The sequence below is a fragment of the Microtus oregoni genome, unplaced genomic scaffold (assembly GCF_018167655.1).
Source record: "Microtus oregoni isolate MIOR12 unplaced genomic scaffold, Mior012 000005F_ref0000423, whole genome shotgun sequence".
Lineage (NCBI taxonomy): Eukaryota > Metazoa > Chordata > Mammalia > Rodentia > Cricetidae > Microtus > Microtus oregoni.
Genome location: NW_024543064.1, coordinates 18,870,737 through 18,894,547, shown reverse-complemented (window position 1 = coordinate 18,894,547; position 23,811 = coordinate 18,870,737). Strand labels below are relative to the sequence as shown.

The following is a 23,811-nucleotide window of genomic DNA, read 5'->3' as shown; positions in this document are numbered from 1 at the left end:
CATCCTAGGACTTTGGCAGCTACGCCAGCGGGCTCCGGGGTTGACGCCACGGGGGTGTGACTCGGGCAGTCCGGAACTGACAGGAGATTCATCTCGAAACTAGCCTCACCAGGAGGATCCCTGTGAGTTTGACGTTAGCCGGGTCTACACAGCCCGAATTCCAGGCTAGCCAGGGCTGCGTAGGGAGACTTTGTCTAAAACAACAAAACAAACAAAAACTGGCCCCATCTCCCAGCCCGGGATTCTGACCTCTCAGCACCTAAAGCAAAACAACAACAAGAGAACCTGGTGAGTGGTTGGTGCAGAACCGAAGCTCATGGGTGGCCTCATCCCCGACTCGGCGGTCCCCGGATACCTCTTGTTATTGCTATCCGGAGTTGTTGCGCTGACAGCTGACCCGGTGCTCAGTTTCAGGGCACTGTCCTTGCTTCATGCGACATTTGTGAATATCGGAGGAAATGGCTTTACATGTTTGGAGACCTGGTCACGGTGACTCCGGTTAGTAACCTCCGGGCTCTGGCCTGGACTACTGAGAGAGCCCTTCCAAAAACAAAAATGAAACAGCAGAAATGAAAACTAAGTAAATAACAGTCTTCAGAGAGGGCCTCTGCCCCCTCTTCTTGTGACCCCTTGACAGTCTGTTGAGAACTAGAAACCCTTTCTCAGTGTAAAACTTTACATTAATTTAGTTATTATTTATTTTAGGGCACAAACAGCCTTTATTGGTAACAGATGAAGAGGAAACACGCCAGCCGTTCACCTGGAGAGACATTTGCAGTCACGGGAGCTGCCTCCTGCCTCCTGAAGGCACACTTACTGTTACCACAACTGTTGAGAAGCTGTTCATTCTTGCCGTGTTGCTCAGACTGCTCTCAAATTCATGAATGGATGGTTTAAGTGATTCTCGTGCTCTGGCTTCAAAAAAAAAAAAAAAAAAGCAGGGACCACAGTTTGTATCACAGAGCCAGCTAGAATAATGCTCTCAAAAACAGCACATCTTGGGCTGGAGAGATGATTCAGCAGTTAAGAGGAGGGGCTCCTGCAGAGAACCCCAGTTCAATTCCCAGCACCCACATGGTGACTGACAGCCATCTGTAACTCTAGTTCCTGGGATCTGATGCCCTCTTCTGGCCTCCTCAAAAGCTGCATGCATACATGTATATGTAGACAAAACACCCAGACACACAAAACCTTTTTTAAAAAGGTGATGGTAGTACTTGTCTTTAATCGCAGCACTGGGGAAGCAGAGGCAGGTGGATCTCTGTGAGTTTGAGGCCAGCCTGGTCTACAGAGGTAGTTCCAGGACAGCTAGGGCTCTTACACAGAGAAACTCTGTCTCAAAAAACAAAACAAAACAACAAAAACAAACAAGCAAACAAAAGAGCACAAAACACTTTTTAGGATAACACCTTTAATCCCAGTACTTGGGAGGCAAAGGCAGGTGGACTCTGAGTCTGAGGCCAGCCTGGTCAATACTGTGAGTTCCAAGACAGCCAGGGCTATGTAGAGATACCAGTTCAGGCACCCCAATAAAAATTGTAATGTTTATATAATATTTTAAAGAATGCTGGGCAGATTTGGTGAAATACCTGTCTCTAAAGGCAAAAAAGGGCTGGAGAGGTGGCTCAGTGTGAAGAGCGTTGTCTGCTCTTCCAGAGGACCTGGGCTCAGTTTCTAGCACCCAGATGGCAGCTCACAACTGCCTGTGACTCTAGTTCCAGGGATCCTAATAAGATAAAACAGTGGATTATTGAATCTACTTTTAGAAAGCAACTACTAGTTTTAAATGTTTTATATTTGATTGGACTTTTATATATTGTATACAAATTTGAGATTATTACTATTAGGTTTTTTTGTTTGTTTGTTTGTTTGTTTTTTGTTAATTTTCGAGACAAGGTAACTCTGTAGCTTGGAGCCTATCCTGAAAATCCCTCTGTAGACCAGGCTGACATCAAACTCACAGAGATCCCCTGCCTCTGCTTCCCAAGTGCTGGGATTAAAGGTGTACGCCACCACCACCCGGTGTGAGATTAATTTTGTTAAAACATACTGTACGTATGTTTCTAATCTTGTTCAGGGTATTCTACCTATACAGCTCATTTAACAATGTAATGCAAAGCAGGGCGGTCTACAAGAGCTAGTTCCAGGACAGGTTCCAAAACCACAGAGAAACCCTGTCTCGAAAAAAAAAAACCCAAGAAAAACAATGTAATGCAAATTTCTAGTCTTCGAAAGTTATTAATACCAACTGTAATGGATTAATTAAAAATGCTGCAGGATCCCAGTGGCTGCAGCAGCAGAAATACTGCAGGTCCCCGAGCAGTGGCAGTAGGGGGAGAGGCAGAAGGTGCCTCTTTGAGAGGGAGATGGAAAAGGAAGAGACTCAGGCTGCAAGTGGGAAGGAAGATCTGCCTGCCTCAGCAGAAGCGGGGAGGGAGTGGGCATGGCTTGTCTCTTAAAGAGACAGACAGATCATTACACCAACTGCTTAGGATAATAAGAAAATGCAGGTTAGTAATTAGTCACCTATTATAATCAAACTTGTAGTCACATTAGGTATGTTTTCAAGGTCAAACAGATGTTTTAGATAGACAGGTCATCTTCAAACACTTCAGAGATCTATAGAATATGGCATTTAAGATGTTTTAATAACATAGGCTCCTTTTTATGACAATGAGGCATGTCTGCTGCTGGCAGCACCAATCTACTTCAGAGAAGAGATGGGCAGCGAAGAAACTACATGGAGTTTACTTTTTTTTTTTTTTTTTGGTTTTTCGAGACAGTTTCTCTGTAGCTTTGGAGCTTGTCCTAGAACTAGCTCTTGTAGACCAGGCTGGCCTCAAACTCACAGAGATCCTCCTGCCTCTGCCTCCTGAGTGCTGGGATTAAAGGCGTGCGCCACCACCGCACAGCTGAGTTTACTTTTTTATGGCAAAAGTAAGCTCTTGGGCAAGAAAATGCCCCTGCCCTGACTGCTCACAGTGTGCTGTTCTAATTAGACAAGCAGGACACCAAAGAAAGAGACCGTCAAACACTGTCAAGACAAGGAGGGATAGCCCTTCAGAAAATCCTGTTTCACAGAAGAGTTTGTGGGATATGCTAGGCCTGTCGGTGTTGCAGAGGAACTTTGGGCGACTGTCCAGGCAGCCGGCTGTTGCTGTCATTTCTCACACTTTCTGGAAGTCACTTGTTCACAATTCCTGCTTACTCAGGTAATATTATTTCCTTCTTGGGTCTATGAGAGAGCTGAAGACTAGAAAGTTATAGTTTTCCTTGCTTACCTGATGTAGCAAGCAAATCACGATAGAGAGTAAATTAGGAGCAGGGTGGTGGCGCACACCTTTAATCCCAGCACTTGGGAGGCAGAGGCAGGAGGATCTCTGTGAGTTCGAAGCCAGCCTGATCTACAAGAGCTAGTTCCAGGACAGGCAACAAAGTGACACAGAGAAACCCTGTCTCAAAACACCAAAAAGAAAAAAAGTAAATTAGGTACAAGATTTTGGACTCAGATATGAAGTATTTTCTCTGAACTTGTCAAATGCAAATGGATTAGACATTGTTGTATTATATATATATTGTATACAGTCATTGTACTTATTGTATATCGTTTTTCTTATATTAGTTATAGCTTTTTTATTTTAGAAAAAAAGGGGAAATGTAGTATTATTTCATTTGTAGTTTAACAAATAAAGCTTGCCTAAAGATCAGAGGGCAAAACAGCTGCCCTGGTCAGCCTTACAGACCAGGCAGTAATGAGATACACCCTTAATCCCAGTAAGAGCCACACTAGTTTGCCCTAGTGCATGCCTTAAATTCCAGCACTAGAGAGGAATATAAATTGGGAGGAGACATCTCTCAGGCTCAGTCTCTTTCTGAGAATCCCTAGAGGCAGGATCGTGATTTCGGACCGAGTTAGAGGTAAGAGCCAATGGCTGACTGCTTTGCTTGTCTGGTCTTCGTGTTGAACCCCATTATCTGTCTCTGGGTTTTAATCATGCTACAGGATCCAGTGACCCCTTCCTGCCTGTGAGGTCACCGGGCATGCAAGTGGTACATAGACATACATTCAGGCAAATGCTCATACACATAAATTTTTAAAAATTTATGTTAAATTTTTATCTTAAAAAATTTATGTGTATGAGTGGTGGTGGTGACACCAGCATCGCACGCCTTTAATCCCAGCAGTGTAGAGGCAGAGGCAGGCAGATCTCTGAGTCTGAGCCATCCTGGTCTACATAGTGACTTCTAGGACAGCCAGGGTTACGCAGGGACTCTGTCTCAATAAATAGGAACATTAAGCAGGAGGGGTGGTCTGGCCTGCTTCTTACTTTTTGTGGTGCTGGGGACTGGACTCTGGGCCTTACATGCTGGGCATGCGCTCCAACACCACCATACCACTAGTCCTTCCTTTCAGACTGATCAGCAAACAACCAAAAATAGAGAATGCAGAAGCATGATGGAGAAGTCTGGGTCACCAGAGTGGGAACAGCTATGGAGTGGCCATTTGGTCATCTAAGTCTGCTGTGGAGACCCGAAGTGGCCAAAGGTCGGAGAGTTTGGGACTCCTTTTTTTTTTTTTTTTTTTGGTTTTTCAAGATAGGGTTTCTCTGTAGCTTTGGAGCCTGTCCTGGAACTAGCTCTTGTAGACCAGGCTGGTCTCGAACTCACAGAAATCTGCTTGCCTCTGCCTCCTGAGTGCTGGGATTAAAGGTATGTGCCACTACTGCCCCGCTGGAACTCATTTCTTGTTCCTTTAAGGTTATTGTACTTTCCCTTAAAGGTTCCACCTAGTTGTAAATCAGAGTTCTGGTGTGGCTAGTTGCCAGACCTCCTGGAATAGGGAAGTGGTTGGCTCCTACCTAAAACAAAAGTCTAAGGATCCAACCAAGTTCCAGTTCCCTTTATGAAAATAACGTGGGATTCTACCCAGGGAGTGGTTTGCCTACAGAGTGTTTGGTCTAGAGCGTGAGTCTAGGGAATGGGTGATGAATGTAGCCCGTGACTTTCAATCTGTATGTTAATGCAGTCTTTTGTCTTACTCCTACCTTTTGGGGTCAGGAATATATTAACCAGTTGGAAATTAAACGTTGGCGAATTTTCAGTACTCACTGAAATTCCCTCCCGATATTATCCTATATGTTTCTGCGTTTTATTATTTTCATTTGCGTCTTCATATTCTTTACTGTATGTCTAAATCCCCACGCCTCCACTCTGGAGAAAGGTATTTTTGTTGAGGATGCCCCCAACAGTGCTGGACACAGAAGACTACCTAAGCAATGGTGGTTATGTGACAGGCCTGAGACAAAGCATGCCATCAGTGTAGTCAAGAGTGGGCTAAGGACCACCATAGTTTGAAATAGTTGTACGCTGTTTCTCTGCTTTTCAGTCTTAGGAATCCCAGAAGGCCTGAAATTCCCTATATAGAGGATGATCTTAACCTAATGATCCTTCTACTGGGTCCTGGGGTTACAGACATAGATGCTACATTTGGTTTATGGGGTGCTGGGGATGGAAGTGCAGGGCTTCACACATTGACAGGTCTGAACTCTGAGTTTCATCTGTCTTCTCTGTAGTATTTGTCTCTTTGTTTTTGAGACAGTCTCTCTTTGTAAACCTGGCTGTTCTGGAACTATGTAGACCAGGCTGGTCTCCAATTCACAGGGATCTTCCTACCTCTGCCTCCAAGTGCTGGAATTACAGACTTGTACCACCATGCCCAGCTAGTTTCTATCACTTCTTTTTTGTGATGCTGAGGATCAATTCCAGAGCCTGCAAGTGACAGGCACTCAGTCACTGTGCCACATACTTAGCCCTCTGATTCTTTGGGCAGATAATCTTGGTTTGTTAGTTTTTGGAGACAGGGTTTCTCTGTAGCTTTGGAGCCTGTCCTGGAACTCACTATGTAGACCAGGCTGACCTTAAATTTACAGAGCTCTGCCTGCCTCTGCCTCCAGAGTGCTGGCATTAAAGACATGTGCCACCACCGCCTGGCCCATCTTTATACAGATTCTACACAGTATTTGAAAAAAAAAATCATCCTTTTTGACATTTTCCTTTTCTATTTTCAGCAGTTGGTACTTTTTTTTTTTTTTAAGATTTATGGGGGCTAGAGAGATGGCTCAGTGGTTAAGAGCACTGGCTGATCTTCCAGAGGTCCTGAGTTCAATTCCCAGCAACCACATGGTGGCTCACAACCATCTGTAATGAGATCTGGCTCCCTCCTCTGGCATGTGGGCATACATGGAGACAGAATGTTGTATACATAATAAATAAATCTAAAAAAGATTTATGTATACTGTTCTATCTGTATATATGCCTGCAGGCCAGAAGGGGGCACCAGATCTCATTACAGATGGTTGTGAGCCACCATGTGACTGCTGGGGATTGAATTTAGGATCACAGGAAGAGCAGTCAGTGCTCTTAGAGCCTGAGCCCTCTCTCCAGCCCCCTTTCTGTCATTTTCACAGAGAACAAAAAGCTGGGTGTGGTGGTGGACACCTTTAATCCGAGCACTTGACAGACAGAAGCAGATGGATCAGAGTTCAAAGGTAGCCAGGTCTACCTTGTGAGTTCCGGGATCGCCAGGGTTACGTAGAGACCCTGCCTCAAAAAAGAAAAAGAGTGAGAGAGATAATGAAATACACAGAAGTTGCTTACAACAATGACACATAGACTATATTTTAATCAGTTAATCTTTTAATACGTTATGCAGGCTGTCAGAAAAGCTCTGTGGATAAAGGCATTTGCCGCCGAGCCTGATGAGATGAACTGGACTCCCAGGGCCCACATGTGGAAAGGAGAGAGCCCCTTAAGTTGTCCTTTGACCTCCATGTCTACACGTGTATACGAACACACACACAAATAGACCCAATTAAAATTTTAACACATTATGGACAATTTTTGTTTTTCGAGACAGGGTTTCTCTGTGTAACAGCCCTAGCTGTCCTGGAACTAGCTCTTGTAGACCAGGCTGGCCTCGAACTCAGAGATCCGCCTGCTTCTGCCTCCCGAGTGCTGGGATTACAGGCCTGCGCCACCACCACCCGACCACTATGGACAATTTTATCTGCATAAGCAGATCTCTTTCAAAGCCCACACAAGAGAAGTGCTTGTGGAAACTCCATCTTGTGGGGAAGGTGAAGTGACCCCTCCCTCCTAGGTGGCTGAATTTACAGAACCCAGATGGAAAAGCGGCTAACACGTCATTCTTCTGCTGAATGCTGACTGGTAGCATCGACTTCTCCAAGGTAGGGGTACGGTCCAGACCAGGGCTGAGGAAGCCTGCCCAGAACCTGGTTACCTGGATTTCTGGGCACTGGCAGCCAAGGCTTTGCCTTCATGCCTGGCCTGGCCTCTGGCGAATGGGGGAGGAGCTGCTACTCAGGCCTGATGCTGATCTCTCCTGACAGCTGCTCCTAAGGCTGGCAAGGCAGGGGGGAAGGGACCAGATTTAAAGATCCAGCTGCCCCGCCCCCTGCCAGACCCGGGGGAGCCAGCGGTGGTGAGCATCCTGAGCGCATAGTGCCCAGGCAAAACAGGCCAGGGACCCCGATGCCCCGATTTCCACCTCTTGGGATACCCCGCGCAGCATTTCATCATTTCTGCTCCCACTCCAGAGGCTGACAGGGAGACCAGTGCCCCCCACTATGAGATTTCAACGCCTGACCCCTGGCTACTTCCGGGTGCTACAGGTAAGAACCTCTAAATACTAGCTCTGCACCACCAACCTCTTTCTCCTGGTCTCATGGCGGGGCTGATACCCCCAATGGCCAGACTGTCACGTTCCCTGCTGCCTGACTAGCCAGGACCCAGATGGGCAGTGAGGCGAGAGGGATTGGGGTGGAATCTCCCTGGGGCAGAAATGGCGTCCGTATCTTCTCCACCCAGCAACACCATTTTATCCCCTTCCTTCCTAGAAGTGTCAGTTGGCACTTCACGTTCACCCTCTGCAGATGCAGGTGGCTGGGGAGCTGAAGGCGGAGCCCCGGAGTCCGCTGGTTGGGATTGTGGCTACGATGTTGGCTGTCCTAGGGTTAGGCGGCTCCTGCTATGCCGTGTGGAAGATGGTGAAGCAGCGGCAACCATCACAGGCCCCGTGATGAAGCAGGCGGCCTCTCACCCAGGCTTGGAGGTAGGTGACCGAGGGGAGAGGGCTGCAAGCTCAGAAAACCACGTTTTTCCCCTTTGGGATCAGTCTCCACCATCGCCAGAAACACAGAAAAAAACTTATCCTATTCCCCAGTTTTACACTGCACCTGGACTCCAGCCCCAATTCAAAGAAGGCAGGCGGGGGTACCTTCCAAAGCTGGACCGGGTAGGGAATAGACATCTTGGCTCAGAAACCCTTGAGGGCTGGAATCTGGAGGACTGGAAGGGAAGTTAGAATCGGAGGTACACCCTCTTGTCCGGGTCCTTTATTTTGGGTAGAACATCTAGAAGAGATCATCTCCCCCAAACCCTCAGTCTAGCCGCTGAACCACTCACTGTCCATGGAGTTTCTCTGCCCTGCATCCAAAGGCCCCTCAGGTGGATGTGTCCATCTCAGGGATCTCAGTGGACACTTCTGTGGGCACGCCCAGGCGCTGGGGGGGCACATAGGAGCCCATGCCCGCTGCCCTCTCAGCCTCTTCCTGACTGTAGGGTTCGATGCTCAGCTGCTTCAGCCTGGGAGAAAGAAGAGTTTGGAGCTGATCGGGTGCAAGACCTACCTGCATGGCACCGTCCAACAACCCTCTCCTGATCGACTTCGTACCTCTTCTTGTGGTCTTTGGATCGGAAATGGGTCTTCAGGTTGGCAGAATCGATGAAGTACCTCCTGCAGGAATGTAGGGTGGGGGTATAAGAGTAAAGAGGTGAGGCTTTTCAAGTATGCCTACCTCCCTGGCCCCAGCTCTTTCCCGGACAGATTCCGAGCGCGAAGAGACCCAAGGGTCCCAAGACTGGAGACCCCGCCCAGCTCGCTGCCCGGACTTCCCCGCTCTGGGTTGGTATCTCAGACCCTGCTCGGCCCCGGCCTGGACTCACGCGCAGGCCAGACAGCGATGCAGGCCGCCCCCTGGCAGATCCGGGTCGGGCTCGGCGTCCAACTCCAGCTTGGCCCGCGGGAGGCCCTGCGGCCGCAGCTCGCGGTGAATCTCATCCAGGTCCGGCCGCCGCTTCTTGGCCTTCATCTGGCGGGCTAAGGAATGTGCTCGGTGCGCGCCGGTCCGGCGGGAGCGACCCATGATCAGTGACACGAAGGCCGAGGAGCAGGGTAGTACGGAAAGATAACACACGTGCTGCCGCTTCCGGGCCGCCCAATGACGTCACGAGAGGTCCGCCCAGGGACGGAGCAGGACTGCCCGGACCGCCTGTGATGACGTCAGGACGGACTGGTGACTTGAGCGCCCCCATGTGGTCGTGGATGATAGTGACTAGGCTCTTGCGGGGCAGAGGCGGGCCTGGGGTTAGTGGATCCTACTATTCTGCCAGAGCCATCATCACTTCCCGGTTTCCACATTTTGGATAGCATATTTTCAACATCTCTAGAAAACACTGATGTTTGTGCCATGAATAAAGTATTTCGTGAATGAGAATAAGTTTGTAATCATGGATGGAGCACCCGGTGATAGTCCTAGGCTCTAACAAAGGGCCCCTTCTCACCTCTCCCCCTCCCCCGTTATTTTCTTGAGTCTGTGTCACTTCTGTCTTCCACTCCCATACAGATATATGGGATAAAGGGTGGAATTGTTTCCCAGAGAATCTAGCCCTTGGGGTTCTGACAGCTTCTGGTTTTGCTCTGTTGGTTGGGTTTTCAGTACTGTGGATAAAATCCAGGGCCTCATAGATGCTAGGCAGGCGGTCTAAAAGGTGGGCTACATCCCCAGTCCAAGAGGAAATGTCTGTAGAAAAACCTCCGTCTTTGCTTTCTTTCTCTACCAGGCTCCCAGGAGAGGGCTGGTAGGGAAATGGGGAAAAACCAAGAAGTGTGTGCTTAGAGAAGGGAGAGGACCAGGGAGCCTGGCCTGGTGCCACTCAGGTTGGTCAGAGCCAACTCCACAGTCTGGGGACAGAGGATCTCAGCAATAATTCAGGGTTCCTGCTCTTTGGAACCAGTTGCCAGGAAACAGGGAGACAGGCACGTGTATCCCTGGGGAGAACAGGTTTCTAGGCCAGACAGAGCAGTGAAATGGAAGCCCAGAGTGCAGACTGGAGGCCTGGGGCCTGCCCACTCCAGCGGGGCCATGAGGAAGGCACACATGGCTAGTATGTCCACAGTCATAGGATGCAAGCATATGGGTCCTGAACTCAAGAGTTTGCGTGTAAAACTTTTCCTAAAGAACTACCCCTTTTTTAATATTTATTTATTATGTATACAATATTCTGTCTGTATGCCTGCAGGCCAGAAGAGGGCACCAGACCCCATTACAGATGGTTGTGAGCCACCATGTGGTTGCTGGGAATTGAACTCAGGACCTTTGGAAGAGCAGGCAATGCTCTTAACCTCTGAGCCATCTCTCCAGCCCCCTTCCTGCAGCTATTTTAAGAGAAGAACAACCACCACCAGTATTCCTAAGCGCAGGAAAATGGACTCTCCGAAGGGCTGTCTTCATTAACTTTGGCCAATATGGGTCAAGGCAAGGGGCTGAGGCGGCTTCCGCCCGTCCCAACCTCAGAATCATTGGGATCGGGTTTACCTGCTTGGCACTGTGCCACCCGGGGAGAATGGTGCATCTTTCATGAAGTCATCGGATCCCTGGGACAGACTCTTGGTTCCTCCAAGTTTCTGGAGCCAGACCCACTGGTGCCCACTGAGCTACCACCTTCTGTGCCTGGGTCGGCCCCTCTCCACTGCAGCCATGAACCAAGCCTTCTGGAAAGCTTACAAGTCCAAAGTGCTGCAGACTCTGGGTGGAGAATCTGAAGAGGACCTGGCAGAGGAGGTGGGTACCGGCCATGGTTTCTAGAACAGAGAGACAGCAAAGTAGGGAAGTATTAAACTAGGAAGGAAGATAGATTCATTTCTGTAAAGACTATAGGCACATTCCAGGATTACACACAGCACAGGGAAATGACAGAGACAGTCAAGAACAGAAGAAAGGGGGAGCTGGGGCCAGGAGAGGAGTCGTGGGTTCCAAGGTGCTCATGAACTGCCACAGGATAAAGATTGTTCTGACGACACTTGGCAGGAGCCACAACAGTGCATTAAGCTCAGCACAGCTTTCTGGTGGACGAGGCTGAGCAGAAGCGAGACGGCTTGCCCGGAGAGGTAATGCGCTCCTGCTTGCGGGAGGAGGGAGTAATAGCTCTTACACTCTGAGGGCCACAGAAGCGGCATTCCACCAAAGCCATGCTTAGACAACACTTAGTTCTGAGGGGGAGGGCAAAAAGGATCTAGAAACTAGAAGTTTAGATCCAGAAGCTGTGATAAGTAGCAGTCACGGCAAAGAGATGTGGCTGGGGCAGGACCTAGCCCCGTGGTTGGGAGGTAGATAGGCATATGCCTAGGCAGGCTGATGCCCGAGGCTGGGTTGCTATGGATGTGTCTGTGGAGACTCTAGTACATGTGTGAACTGGATTAGTGACTTCTCGTGGATACGCATTTTGAGCAGGACTCTGTACCGGTATGCATTCGTGTGGGCATTTGCAGGTGTTCCACTTGATTGGTAGAGGAACTGAGTGCTCTGCATAGGCTAGGTCTAGCTAGCTGCCTGCAGGAGGATAAGAGACAGGATGGATTGTTTAACCACGCGAGAGTCCTCGTGTGGGTGCCTGACAGCGCACACATCTGGACATAGAGGGAAAGGTGTAGCCATAAAGAGGCATGCTCATGTACAGGTGTATGTCTGTAGTCATGAGCATCGTGTGTCCTTGTCCGAGTTCGTGAGTGTGTTTGGGTATGTGTGGGAGTGGCCAGGTGTATGTGTTCAAGGGTGTCTGCAGAGATTTACCATGCAGGCCCATGTATGTGAGCAGAGGCAGCATTACGTAATATACCTGTGAGCATTGCCGTGTGCCCTAGTGGAGATGCAAAGGAGGGTATACTTTGTGTGTCTATTGTACTTAGACCACAGAGTGTGTGTGTGCTGACTGGCAATGAGGTTTCTCTCATGCTGGATGTGGGGGGTCTTGTGTCCCAGAGGGAGAACCCAGCATTAGTGGAGTCGGACATGGCAGAAGCCCCGGAGGAGGCCCTCAACCCCATGTCACAGCTGGCCCGAAGGGTAAGCTCTCCAGTCTTCCACCCAACCGTGGGGGGCTTGAGAGGCTATGGTGAAGCCCCGGGGGGTTTGGTGGGGCATTCACTCTTGATTCTCAGTTCTTCCCTCCCAGGTTCAGGGGGTTGGGGTGAAAGGTTGGCTGACAATGTCATCGCTGTTTAACAAAGAAGACGAGGACAAACTGCTGCCACCAGAGCCCTGTGCTGATCAGTACGTGTGTGGCTTTAGGGGGTGGGCTGGAAGGGTCCTAAGATCTCTTTTCTGCCATGTTCATCACCCCACAGGCTCCATCCGCTTATCAGGATACAACAGGGTTAGATGGGTTAGATCTCTTAGGACTGAGGTAACGGGAACTCCTCGTGGGTGTTTCCTCCCTCTTTTTCAGGACAGGCCAAGAGGAGGCCTTTTTTGGTGCTGCAACAAAGGGTGGTATAGGTGGTAAACCCTCTCCCTTCAAAGGAACATAGGTTCCTTCCCCTGATTTGCTTGGTGTACGTGGAGGCCTGAGGATCCCAGAGGACCCCAAGGCACACTAGTTTAGAAAGCACTGCTTTAGAAAGGTCTTAGATGTTGAGATCAGACCTAGGGTTTCCTCTCCAGGGCAGTCACTGCCTTTCCCTCAGCCCTAAGCACAGCCCTCACCCCCACCCCATCTATTACTCTTGCCTCAGGGACCCCCCCCCCACCTCCTCTGCCTTCTCGCCCAGTCCCCGGAGGACTTTTCCAGAGGCAGGGCTTCTTCTTCAAGCATGATCATCCCTCCTTGAAGCCCTCCCGCACTTCAGTCCCACCTTCTCTTCCCAAAGCATCTGTGCCCGGATTTCCTCCACTTTCTCCCGTGTGCCAAATTCCTCTTTCCCTAATCCTAAACCTAACCACTTTGCTCATTTGGTTCTCCCCGCCTTTCCATCCCCAGGTGGGGTCCCTCGTATGGGGCCCAAACAAGCCCACCCTACTCTCTCCCCTGTCCCTTCCCCTCTTAGAGACCCTCCCTGGCTTTCCGGACCTGGCTTGTCCCTGTTAGTCTATTTTTCTCTGCACCAGAGTTCCTTCTCCAGAATCCTGACTGCTCCACCCAACTCGGGGATCCCAGTTCCCCTCTCCAGACCACCTCTCCTCACCACCTCTCCAGACCTTGTCCCACTTCACCTTTTCCCCCCAGAGCCTTCGAATCCTCCCTTTGATTACATGCCCTGATCTTGCCCCGACTTTCCTGATCGCACTTGTCCCTTCTCCTGCTCACTGTCTTCTTCCGAGACCCCGGGCCAGCCCGCTGACCCCCGTCTCTCCTGCAGCCCGCTGGCAGCACCCCCCTCCTCGCAGGCGTCCGCAGTAGAAACAGAGTCTCGCGGGCCGGGATTCTGGGACACCTTTGCCAGCAGATGGCAGCAGCAGCAGCAGCAGGCGGCGTCCATGCTGCGCGGTGTGGAAACCACCGCGGAGCGGGATGCGAATTCCCAGGACAATCCTGCGGAGGAGGCCACGGAATGCCCCGAAACGCGGGAGGTGGATCCCGCCGCAGGCTTCAAGTGGGGTTTCCTCACCCACAAACTGGCAGAGATGAGGGTGAAGGCCGCGCCCAAGGGCGACTAGCCGGCGCCCGTCCTTCCCTACCTCCCATAAAAACACTCCTGAATCGACAACCAATGTGACTGTGTAATTTTTTCCCCCGACAACAGGAAAGGCTACTTTTAGGTGGACGTTCTCAGGCGGGGTCTAGCTAAAGGGTTCTTCGCCTTCTTTCCCGACAGAAATGCCGAGACAATCCAGGTGACAGTAAGGGTGGCATTAGATTTAAGGCACACACAACTTTCCAGAAAGCCCCAAAGGGTTTGCTCCACTGCTCTGTCCAGCTTCGTTTCATTCAGCAAACCCTGCAGGTGGCCCAATAGCGCACATAGGTTTCAAAATGTATGAAAATAACTGGAGTGACGAGGTAGCTCTCTACCAGTGGGTCCCAGACAAAGGTTTGTCGAGGAACAAAATGGGGCTTCTGGTGAGGGGATGAGGCAGACTCGGAATTTAGGAAAGTTTCCTGGAGGAGGCTGTGATCTTCGAAGAATGCAGAGTTAAGGAAACCTAAGGCAGAGGTCTTGAACAAAGGCTTCAACTAGAATCTGTGAAGAAAACCTGAGACTTTGTGTGTTCTGGAGGGGAAAAAGGAACTCTGCTGGGAGTATAGTTTAGTTGTTAGAGGGCTTGTCTAGCTACGTGAAGCCCTGGGCTTGGTACCCAATTATCACATGAACCTCAGTGGTAGCTAGCAGGGTGAGGCTGGTCTGGAACACACACACACACACACACACACACACACACACACACACGAGAGAGAGAGAGAGAGAGAGAGAGAGAGAGAGAGAGAGAGAGAGAATATGCAGGAGGTTACAGATGCCAAAATCCTGACCCAAAGGTGCCCCAGTTTTAATGATTTCCATTTCGAACCCTCCAAATGTCAGCTTTTCTGACCTTGGGACCATGGGGAAGAGGAGGGAGCGCGAAGCTCCAGGAATCTTGGGTAACTTAAGCAAGCTACAGTTTTTATTCCAGGCACATTTGCACGGGCATTACAACTACTCCAGAACACTACCAACTACCTCCTTTAATAACCCAGAACTGCGGAGTGTTTGGACAAGGTCACACTCAGCCTGGAACCCACACTCAAAACCACCCACTCAGCCACGCCAACCAGTTCTTCCCTTTCCCCCACCTCTGCCCGCTAAACTAAACTCTGCTCCTTTTACTAAAGATTATTTTAGCTTTATTCAGTAGTTCGCTCATCTCCCACTCCACTCCATCGCTGCTCACATTCAGCCTCCAGAGAGGCTACGTGACCACCCCATCCCTTTCCGCAGTCTGCGTCTGGCCCTTGTGGTCCCGCCTGCTCAGGGTGCAGATGGGGAAACTGAAATCTAGGGAAAGGGTTTATTCACGGACGAGGCGAGCTCTCCGGGAGCCGTCCCCTGTGCCGTGATGCTCACACCTCGGACTCGCGCGGTGGAGCGCGCGCTCGCTGGCAGCCATACAACCACTGGATGACCCGCGCGTTGCGTTCCACCACTGACACCGAGGGGCGCCCGTCCCGTGCGGACCCCGCCGCCTCCGACCCCCCACCACAACCTCCAGCACAGTCCGGGTTGCCCGCGTCCCCGTCGCTGGATGTCCAATCGCTGGTGTCCCCGGAGCCGGGCGGCGGCGACCTTGCGACCTGCGGGCTGTGCTCGGCGCCCCAGCTCTGCGGGGAGAAGCGCTCTGCGCCCAGCACCTCCACTAGCGCGCGCTCCAGACCGCAGTAGTTGAAGAAGCGCTCCTTCTCCGACAGAGGCAGCGAGCACGTGGGACACAGCGCTCTCTTCCCTGTCGCCTCCGGACCATCCGGGGATCCAGCCCAGCCTGCGGGAGCCGCAGGTCTCTCAGTAGGTCCCGGGCTGCTCGGGACAGCATCCCGGGGGGTGCCCAGGAAGAGGCGTCGTACTAGCCCCTGGCCCTTGGCGTTCTCCTTGTTCACCGAAGCCTTACAGTCCCGCTTCTGGCGGTAGAAGATGAGGGAGTCAGGCCTTGGCTGTCGCCTGCCGCTACCCCGACGGGCAGGCCCAGGCGTCCTGGGCGATGCAGAGGTCCCCAACTCATTGCAAGGGTGTGGTGTCAGCGGTCCTGGCCCCCCTCGCAGGGCTGGCTCCTGACGACGTACTATCACCTGCTGCGTCTTGACGTACTTGGCTTTGTCGGCCTCCAGTCTCTCTACGGCGCTGGGGGTTCTTCCTCTCGATGGTGTGGAGGGAGAGGCCAGCAGCATCTTAGCGGAGTTGGCAGGTCAGTGCTCCATACACCCGGGGATGCACAATTAGCTGAGGAGCAGAGAACAATTCTCTGGAGTTCCTGGGGCCTGCAGGGAGAGAGGCACGGTCTGGAAGAGGGCAGGCTGTCCCTGCCCTTCTCCTGCAGGCATTCCTGGGTAGAGGATCTCAGTCACCCCTCCCCCATCAAGCGGTGTCTTGCCCAGGGAGCAGACGCTAGACCCACCCTTCCCCAATCCTTAAGAGTCATTGGCTAATTCTTTTGGGGGGGGGGCATTTATACCCCTTTGAGAAGGCTCCAACCTGGCCACTGGATCACGCGCAAGGGACAAGCAAGCAGGACACTTGGAAAGGAAAATCAGGCGGGTCCTAGCTCAGTTCCCGAAATTGGCTTTAACCGGAAAAAATACCTCTTCCCAACAGAGCAACTTCAAGCCCAATACAAGGAGGTTCCGCAGCCACAGGCTGGCTGCAGCCGACCCACCCTTCCCGCCCCAAGCACCGAGGTCAGGGACATAACCATAGGGTAGGAGTCCCTAGGAACTGCTGCCAGCTTCCTCGCCCAGGTCCAGCAGGGTTATTCAGGAAGGAGAGGGAGGTGGTCCCCAGACCGTACTAGTCTGCTACTGCCAGCCACTGTATGCCCCATGCCAAGGGGAGTCCAGAAAAATCTAACCATAGACACCATCTCGTCCAACCCCTGCACTTTGATTTCAGAAGCCAGGACAATGGCCAGGAGAGGAAGGGGTTTGTAGGGGTCCTTTTGAGAGCTAGGGTGCCCCCTGGGACCCAGATTTCTTGCCTTATTGGGTAGCTCTAGCTGGACCCTGGGTTGTCTGTCAGATTGTCCCTCCAGCTGCTGTAAAGCCCAGCAGGAACCCCTAGTCTCACAAAGCAGTTCACCCCACTGATTCAGCCTAATAACTTGCAAGCTCAGAGATCTGCCCTCTGGGTCCCTGCCCCCTTCCCATCCAGAGACCTCCGACCCTTCTCCACCTCCCCTGTGCTCCAGGAAGAGGGCAAGAGGGACAGTAAATCAACAGCCGACAGTTTCCTTGTCAGCTAACAGAATGGGCCACCCACATGGCCCAACACACCCTCCCCTGTCCTTCACTTCCCTGTTCCCATACAGCTGAAAGAGACTTATTGGTTCTGGGGACTGAAGGGACCTCGGACCTGGAGGCAAAAAGGAAGAGACTGGGCAAGGATGTGTGAAGAAGGTGGTAGAGCACGGACCCTGGTCCCTCCACCCTGGCCTATCCCTGTTACACTTCCAGTCTGTGGCAAGTCTGCCCAGAGTCTGAGTGACTGAGACCCAGGCAGCAGTGACAGCCTGTGCCCTGCTCTCTTTACTCAGGGACTATAACGGGGTCAGATTCCAAGGTCCCACAAGGGCACTGAGCTGCTCTGACCTCATGGATGGCCTCTGTCCCCTCCTTCTCTCTTTAGCCTTGAGCAAGGAGGCTATAAAAAGTCCCTAAACACAAGGACCAAAATAGTCCACTGTCCCCTGCCTCGTCCCTGGTTTCTAGGCTGGCTTTGATGTTTGACCACAGACGGCCCATGCCAGACTGGCAGCCAGTCTTGTCCCTCTGTTCCTTTGCCTACCCTCTTCCAGCCCTTGAGGTAGAAATTGCAACCCTGTCCATTAAGAGGCTTCAACATTTGTGCTTCTGGGTTCAGTAGCTGGGCACTAGCCTCCTTGCTATCAGCCCACAAGTACCCTCCTGTCCTCATGCCCTCTGGGCCTGCATCCTCACCTGCCTTCCGCTCCAGATGCACTCACCTCTGGGTGGAGACGCTGAGTTGCAGGGATCCTTCTGTATCCCCAGACTGAAGAAGGCCAGGGGACAGCAGGGACTAGGGAGTAACTTTGGTGGCAGCCAAGCCTTACTCTCCACAGGAAAAGCGAAAAGCCTCCACCCCCTAGGTTAACCCTTCCGGAGCCAGAGCTCAGACTCAATTAACTCTTTCCTGGCCAGTCTTGGTGCTGGCAGGACCTGTGAGCCATGTCCAGCAACTTTACAGATAACTAGATAAGTTCCATCAGGTTCCATGGCTGCCACGGAGGCACTGTAAACTTGGGCTGAGGTACCGTGGCTCCAAACAAGACCTTCTGCTCCGCAGGCTCCCTCTGAAGTCTTGATGCTCTGATGTAGAATGGAGGGCAGAATAGGGTGCTATGCCATTTGCTTTTTCCCCTCTGGCAGGTAGAGGCCTGTTTTAATCCTGGTACTGGAGTGTGGCAAGCCTGCTCTTCCTAGAGGTGAGCCCGGGGCATCTGCTTCCTAAAGGTGGGTGCAGTGGTGCTGCAGGTGTGTGGAGAGCCTGTCTCAGCAAGATTCAGCATGAAGATTGAGCAAGAACTCCGTGGTCCAGCCCTGATGATGGTGAAGGGCGCTAACTGGGAAGGGTGTGAAGAAAGCCGCCTTCCAGATCTAAGTCTCCATCTTTTGGCCTCCCACCTGGGGATCCCTAGTGGTCCAGCAGAGACACTATTCATCTCAAGGGGAAGCCCTAGCCATAAAGGAGTCACACCCTTCTCAGTAGGCAAACTTCTTAGCACTAGAGTTCAAAGGCCAAGGCTTGGCTCTGTCTTTGCTTCTCTCCCAGTTGTGCCCACCCCCTACCAGCCCAACCACTTAGCATAAACCCCCTCCCTCCCTGCTAACACTTTAATGTTGGCAAGGCACATTTCCTTCTCGGTTCTTGATCACCCTGAGCCCCCTCCCATGGAACCTAGATGGGGCTCAGCAGGAATAGCAATGCCACTTCATGGGGGAGGAAATGAGTAAAGTCAGAAGGACACATGCAGACCCCCCAAATCCTCTCTTTCCACTGTCCCCACTGTCTCTCTGGCAAGATCGAGGGTCCTTCTGAGAACCCAAGGCTCATCATCTGTCAAGAAGATGCCATTACAATACCTAGGCCTGCGATGGGGTGGGAAGACTCTGGGACACACATACCTTGGTGGTAAAGGGAGCTAGCTAGGAAGAGAGGGATGGAAGAGGCTCCTCTGGCTTCCTACCGGGGAGCCTGCCAGAAGAAGCCTGGAAAAGCCCTTACCACGGGAGTCCTACACTCTCAACAGGCGAACGCTTCATCACCCAGAGTTCAAAGGTCAGTTCACAGACCTGGTCCCCCCACCCCACCTCTGGCCCCTGACCTCCTGTGGGACCCTGGATTCCTGTCCACTGTTATGAAGGAGGGGAAGGAGTTATTTATTTTGTCCATAACAACAGAATTATGTTATCGCATTTGACAAAAGGCTTTCCATCCCGCTGTTGCAACTCATCTCGAGGACAGATCTTTGGGACTAGGTTTCGTCACTTTTCCCACGGAGAGCTCAAGAAACCGAGGCTCAAGTTAGTGAAATGACTGACCCAAATTCACACCATGAGGAGTAATAGATGTTTGCTTTGTTTTGCAACTGGGTTTCAAGTAGCCCAGGCTAACCTCGAACTTCTGAACCTCCTATCCCCTATACTCCTAGAATGCTGGAATCACAGGCATGAGCATCCAGGCCTGATTTTGTGCAGTGCAATACTGGGGGTGGAACCCAGGCGCTGTGTATGCTAAACAAGCCCTCCGCTGACCGAGCTACACTTTCACCCCAACAGATGACTTTTATTGAGAAAATTATATGTGCTAAGGGCCGCTCTTGCTACTTTACACCCTGAATCATAGATTTGATCCAGTGAAATGGTCCCTTCTAGTTTTGTTGATGCAGGTGGGGTACAGGCCAGTGCTCTGTGGCCTGGGCGTGAAAGGGTTAAGAACGGGGGAGGCGGGTGGGGGCCCAGCTGGGATGCTGTCAATGGCAGGAAACCTGGCCTGCCAGGGAGAGGATGGGGCTAGTGTCTCACTGAGGCCACCCCCATCCCTTTGCTCTTAAAGGAGCATCCGGGTTAGGTGGAGGGGCTGGCGGGGGTCCCGTCACAGCTGTGTTCTGGGGATCAAGGACAGATGCTAGACTACAGTAAGAAGGGGAACCCAGGGGATACACGGGGGTCATCCTGATTGGATATCTTGTTTCCCATACTTCTGAGAGAAGCCTGGCTCTCCTTTGGTACTCAGAGAGCAGAGACTGGGGGGGCCTTAGTCATTAGGGAATGCCATAGCTATGTTCTTGGGGGGTCTTCAGTTAGGGGAGGTGGGGGTCTGAGAGTCTTGCTCTCAGGGGTTCCCAGTCAGAAGTCCCAGTGCCCCATGCCAGTGGACAAGGCCCAGGGACAGACCCAGGAGCACAGCCTGAGCAGGAGCACACAGGAGAGGGTAAGTGGGGTGGACCCTAGGTGAGGGATCCAGAAAGAGCTAGAAAAAAAAGAGGAAGGATGGGAGGTCATATATTTTCCTGTCCTCAGAGGATGGGGGCCCACAGCTCTCTGTCCAGCTGCCCTCAATTCTCAGGGCACTCAGCAGGGACAGAGCCTCTCTCTGGTCATGGGTCCCCAGGGAGATCTTTAAAGTGGCTCCTGCCGGCCCACTAGCCAAGACCTGGGGAGGGGGAGGCCAAGTCTGAGGGCTGTTTCCTTCCTCCAGCCGACCTCAGACCTCATTCCCGGAACACCTGAGCTGGGAATGGGCCTGAGTCAGAAGCGGCTCCTTTGAGGAGAGGGTTGCCGGGCAGATTGGGAATAATTCTGGTCAGTGTCGGGAATAGTGAGACAGGGTCCCAGAAGCCTTCAGACCTGGCTTCGGACCTCAAGCCTGCATTGTCACCAATGAGATTTCTAGGTCTGCTTCTCCCCAGCCAGCCACAGGCCTCAGGCCATGGCTATCCACGCGCACATTAGCCCTCTCTTGATTCCAATCCTGACTCTCCACTCTATCTACATGGCCTCCGAAGAAAACCTAAGCTCTCTGGGTAGCCCTTCTTGTCAAATGGAGACGACAACCCGGGAATGGTGGTTGGATCTGACCTCTCCTTGGGCTTTCTACCAGCCGCCCTCAGACTCTGACCTGTGGCCTAAGTCTTTTCTCCCTGTCCCCCGCCCGCCCAGTCTCATCCTCAGCTGCTGGCCACAGATCACTGGGAACACTTTCCCTGTGCTGTGAGGTCAGCAGATGGAGGTCACATACTCTTAAGAGACTCATCAGGAGGGTGGCAGCAGAGGTGGGGCAAGGGGACCACAGAAAGAGATTGACCAGCTCTACCACAAGGAGAAATGAACAAAGCAGACGACAGGGGGTGGAGCAGGGGCGATTTGTTCTGCCTGGATGGGGTGGGGAGCTTCAAAGAGGGGATTTGAGCAGAGCCTGGAGGGGATCATTGTTTGGGCTGGGGGTGAAAGAGCCCTGAGAACCTCAGGTCAGAGGACAGCAGGAGCTGGGGTCTCAGAGAGGGCAAGAGGCTTAGAGAGAAGTGGAGTATCCAGAATGCAGTGCTGAGTGGGGGCTGGTTTTCACCCAGGCAGGGATGCTGACCTGGAAGGAGGCCCCTGATGCGCTGGTGGCCTCCCCCAGTTCCTGAGAGCAGGGCCCAAACTCCTCTCTAATTTGTGGCTTTCCATTTGGGGAAAGAATCTTAGCCACAACAATAGCCTGGCCCTGGCGGCTGCCCCTCAAAGGGTGTGGCTCCAAGCAGAGCCTGGCCCCCAGCACCACGGGACATGACCCACAGCAGGGGTAGCATGGAGGGAGCTGCCAGGGAACATTTGTTCTTCTGAGAGCCTACACAGCTAGGGAGCAGTGTATGTAAGAAAGATCAGATAAGATATGTGCTGTCTTAGTGCTGGTCACCTAGTCAGAGCAGCAAAACCAGCTACAGCCGACGCATGTGTCTGGTGCTGGGTACTGTGCAGAGTGCTTTTCTTTTTTGTTAAATATTTATTTATTATATATACAGTATTCTGCCTGCATATATCCCTATAGGCCAGAAGAGGGCATCTTATCTCATTATAGATGGTTATGAGACACCATGTGGTTGCTGGGATTGAACTCAGGTCCTCTGAAAGAGTAGACAGTGTTCTTAACCTCTGAGCCATCTCCACAGCCCCGCAAAGTACTTTTCTTTATGGTCAGTGCCTCCCTTACTTTCTACGTAAAGTAGGAATTACTGTTATGAATCTAACCTTCTTTGTGTCTGTTCCTCATCCTGTCTCTGTACCCTGTACCCCCATCCCTCTGCCCACCCTCCCCATGTCCAACTGTCTCTGTCTGTTGGTGTCGTGCCCCCCATATACCCTGTCCCCTGTCCTTGTCCCTCCCCATATTAGTTGTAATGCCTCATTGCTACAACAAAGTATCTTACAGAATCGACTTAAGGAAAAAAGGTTTGTTTTGCCCGCATGGCAGGAAAGGCCTGGTAGCAAGTAGGAAGTGGCTGATCACACTGCAACTGCAGGCAGGAAGCAGAGAGAGCAGAAAGCGGCTGCTCAGGGCCCCCTTTCTCCTCTTTATCCAGTCCACGACCCCAACCTGTGAAATGATGCTACCCACAGTTAAAGAGAGTCTTCCAGCCTCATTAACTTAGTAGGACAACCCCTCATTGGCGCGCACCAGGGGCTGGTCTCCTAGGTGACTCTGGATCCTGTCAAGTTGACAGTATTAACAACAGTTTGTTGTTTGTTTATATATCTATGTGTGTCTGCGGCACTGCCTGCCTTTAGGACTCTCAGGGAGAGGACGGAGTTCTCTTTCTATGTGTCTTTATCACTTCGCCAGCCAGATGCTTCCTCTCTACTGAGTGGTACTTAGATGCAGCAGTGTTTTTAAAAGACATTGAGTGACAGGGGACTATGAAGCTGCATTTGTTTCTGGAGCTGTTCAGGCCACAATGTTGATGGTGGTTTTTTCTTTAGCTTTGAAACAGGGTCTCACTAGGTCATCTGGCTGGCCTGGAACTTGCCATGTAGACTAGGCTGACCTCAAACACAAAGATCCTCCTGCTTCTGCCTCTCAAGTGCCAAGATTAAAGGAGTTTGGCACTGTGCCTGACCTATTTTGAGGCAGGGTCTGAAGTATCCCAGATCGGCCTTGAACACTCTACACAGCCAATGATGACTTTGAACTTCTGATTCTACCTCCTGAGTGCTGGGATTACAGATCTGTGCTACCATTCCCAGTTTTATGGAATGCTGGAGATCAAAACAAGGACCTCCTGCTGGAAGTCCTCTGTACCCCGGTATCGGGTCTCTCCCAATCAGGTCAGGTCAAGTCAAATTAATAAATCCAGGTTTAATCTGAGCAAAGCATTCCTGAGTGGTCCCAGCGCTGGCTCTCCTGAAACTCACTATATAGACCAGGCTGACCTTGAACTCACAGAGATCCGCCTGCCTCTGCCTCCCAAATGCTGGGATTAAAGGCCTGCGCCACCACCGCCGCCACCACCATTCAGCTAGAGAGCAGAGTCTTGACACCCCATTTTATCAGGCATCTCTGACTCTGGTTATAAGTAGAATTAAGGCCGCTGGTATACAGAAAGGGTGAAGAGGATCGTGTGTGAGTCCCGGGTGCTTCCTGGAGCCCTGCGCTGATAATTACAGACTCTGGCACCAGAAGATGCTCAGCTCTCTGAAAACAATGAGGGTCTGCATTGTGCTACCCTTGGAGCCACTGAGGCTTGAAGAATGGGTGAGAGGAGAGATGAGAGGGACTGTCACACTAAACGAAGGAGGAGGGACAGGGATGGTTGCTGTGGAGATTACTGTGCTGTGGGCTGTGGCGGTTCGCCCACAATCCTCCTTTTGATCCCCTCCAGGAAGAGCCACAGGGACCCAAAGAGCTTCTCTCTCGGTGCAGAGGGCAGTGTGTGAGCAGCACCAGGTCTCAAGGCAGGACTTGGTGCCCACAGTCAGTGCTTTTATCAGTGTCAC

At 51.7% G+C, this 23,811-nt stretch overlaps 3 protein-coding genes across 4 annotated transcripts; 1 reads left to right on the top strand and 2 right to left on the bottom strand.

Moving 5' to 3' along the window:
- Positions 1-8,385: 8,385 nt before the first annotated feature.
- Znf593 (zinc finger protein 593) lies at positions 8,386-9,319 on the bottom strand. Its single transcript, XM_041652112.1, has 3 exons — positions 9,025-9,319; positions 8,753-8,815; positions 8,386-8,664 (listed from the first exon to the last, which is right to left on the bottom strand). Exons 1-3 carry the CDS (start codon positions 9,222-9,224, stop codon positions 8,523-8,525), a joined length of 405 nt encoding a protein of 134 aa, XP_041508046.1. The 5' UTR covers positions 9,225-9,319; the 3' UTR covers positions 8,386-8,522.
- Positions 9,320-10,838: 1,519 nt separating this feature from the next.
- CUNH1orf232 (chromosome unknown C1orf232 homolog) lies at positions 10,839-13,793 on the top strand. Its single transcript, XM_041651227.1, has 4 exons — positions 10,839-10,922; positions 12,120-12,203; positions 12,313-12,410; positions 13,496-13,793. Exons 1-4 carry the CDS (start codon positions 10,839-10,841, stop codon positions 13,791-13,793), a joined length of 564 nt encoding a protein of 187 aa, XP_041507161.1.
- Positions 13,794-15,108: 1,315 nt separating this feature from the next.
- Fam110d (family with sequence similarity 110 member D) lies at positions 15,109-17,872 on the bottom strand. Of its 2 annotated transcripts, none has more exons than XM_041652543.1 (2): positions 17,781-17,872; positions 15,109-16,083 (listed from the first exon to the last, which is right to left on the bottom strand). In XM_041652543.1, exon 2 carries the CDS (start codon positions 15,991-15,993, stop codon positions 15,175-15,177), a length of 819 nt encoding a protein of 272 aa, XP_041508477.1. In that variant the 5' UTR covers positions 15,994-16,083; positions 17,781-17,872; the 3' UTR covers positions 15,109-15,174. The 2 variants fall into 2 exon arrangements, with proteins under 2 accessions (XP_041508477.1, XP_041508478.1); XM_041652544.1 differs by having other exon boundaries at positions 17,755-17,842.
- Positions 17,873-23,811: the final 5,939 nt, after the last annotated feature.

Coding starts and splice junctions, on each gene's coding strand:
- Znf593 (XM_041652112.1), bottom strand. CDS start 9,224: ATGGGTCGCTCCCGCCGGACCGGCGCGCACCGAGCACATTCCTTAGCC. Junction 8,816..9,024: donor CATCGCTGTCTGGCCTGCGC/GTGAGTCCAGGC, acceptor ACATTCCTGCAG/GAGGTACTTCATCGATTCTG. Junction 8,665..8,752: donor TCCAAAGACCACAAGAAGAG/GTACGAAGTCGA, acceptor TCTTTCTCCCAG/GCTGAAGCAGCTGAGCATCG.
- CUNH1orf232 (XM_041651227.1), top strand. CDS start 10,839: ATGAACCAAGCCTTCTGGAAAGCTTACAAGTCCAAAGTGCTGCAGACT. Junction 10,923..12,119: donor AAGAGGACCTGGCAGAGGAG/GTGGGTACCGGC, acceptor CTTGTGTCCCAG/AGGGAGAACCCAGCATTAGT. Junction 12,411..13,495: donor CCAGAGCCCTGTGCTGATCA/GTACGTGTGTGG, acceptor TCTCTCCTGCAG/CCCGCTGGCAGCACCCCCCT.
- Fam110d (XM_041652543.1), bottom strand. CDS start 15,993: ATGCTGCTGGCCTCTCCCTCCACACCATCGAGAGGAAGAACCCCCAGC.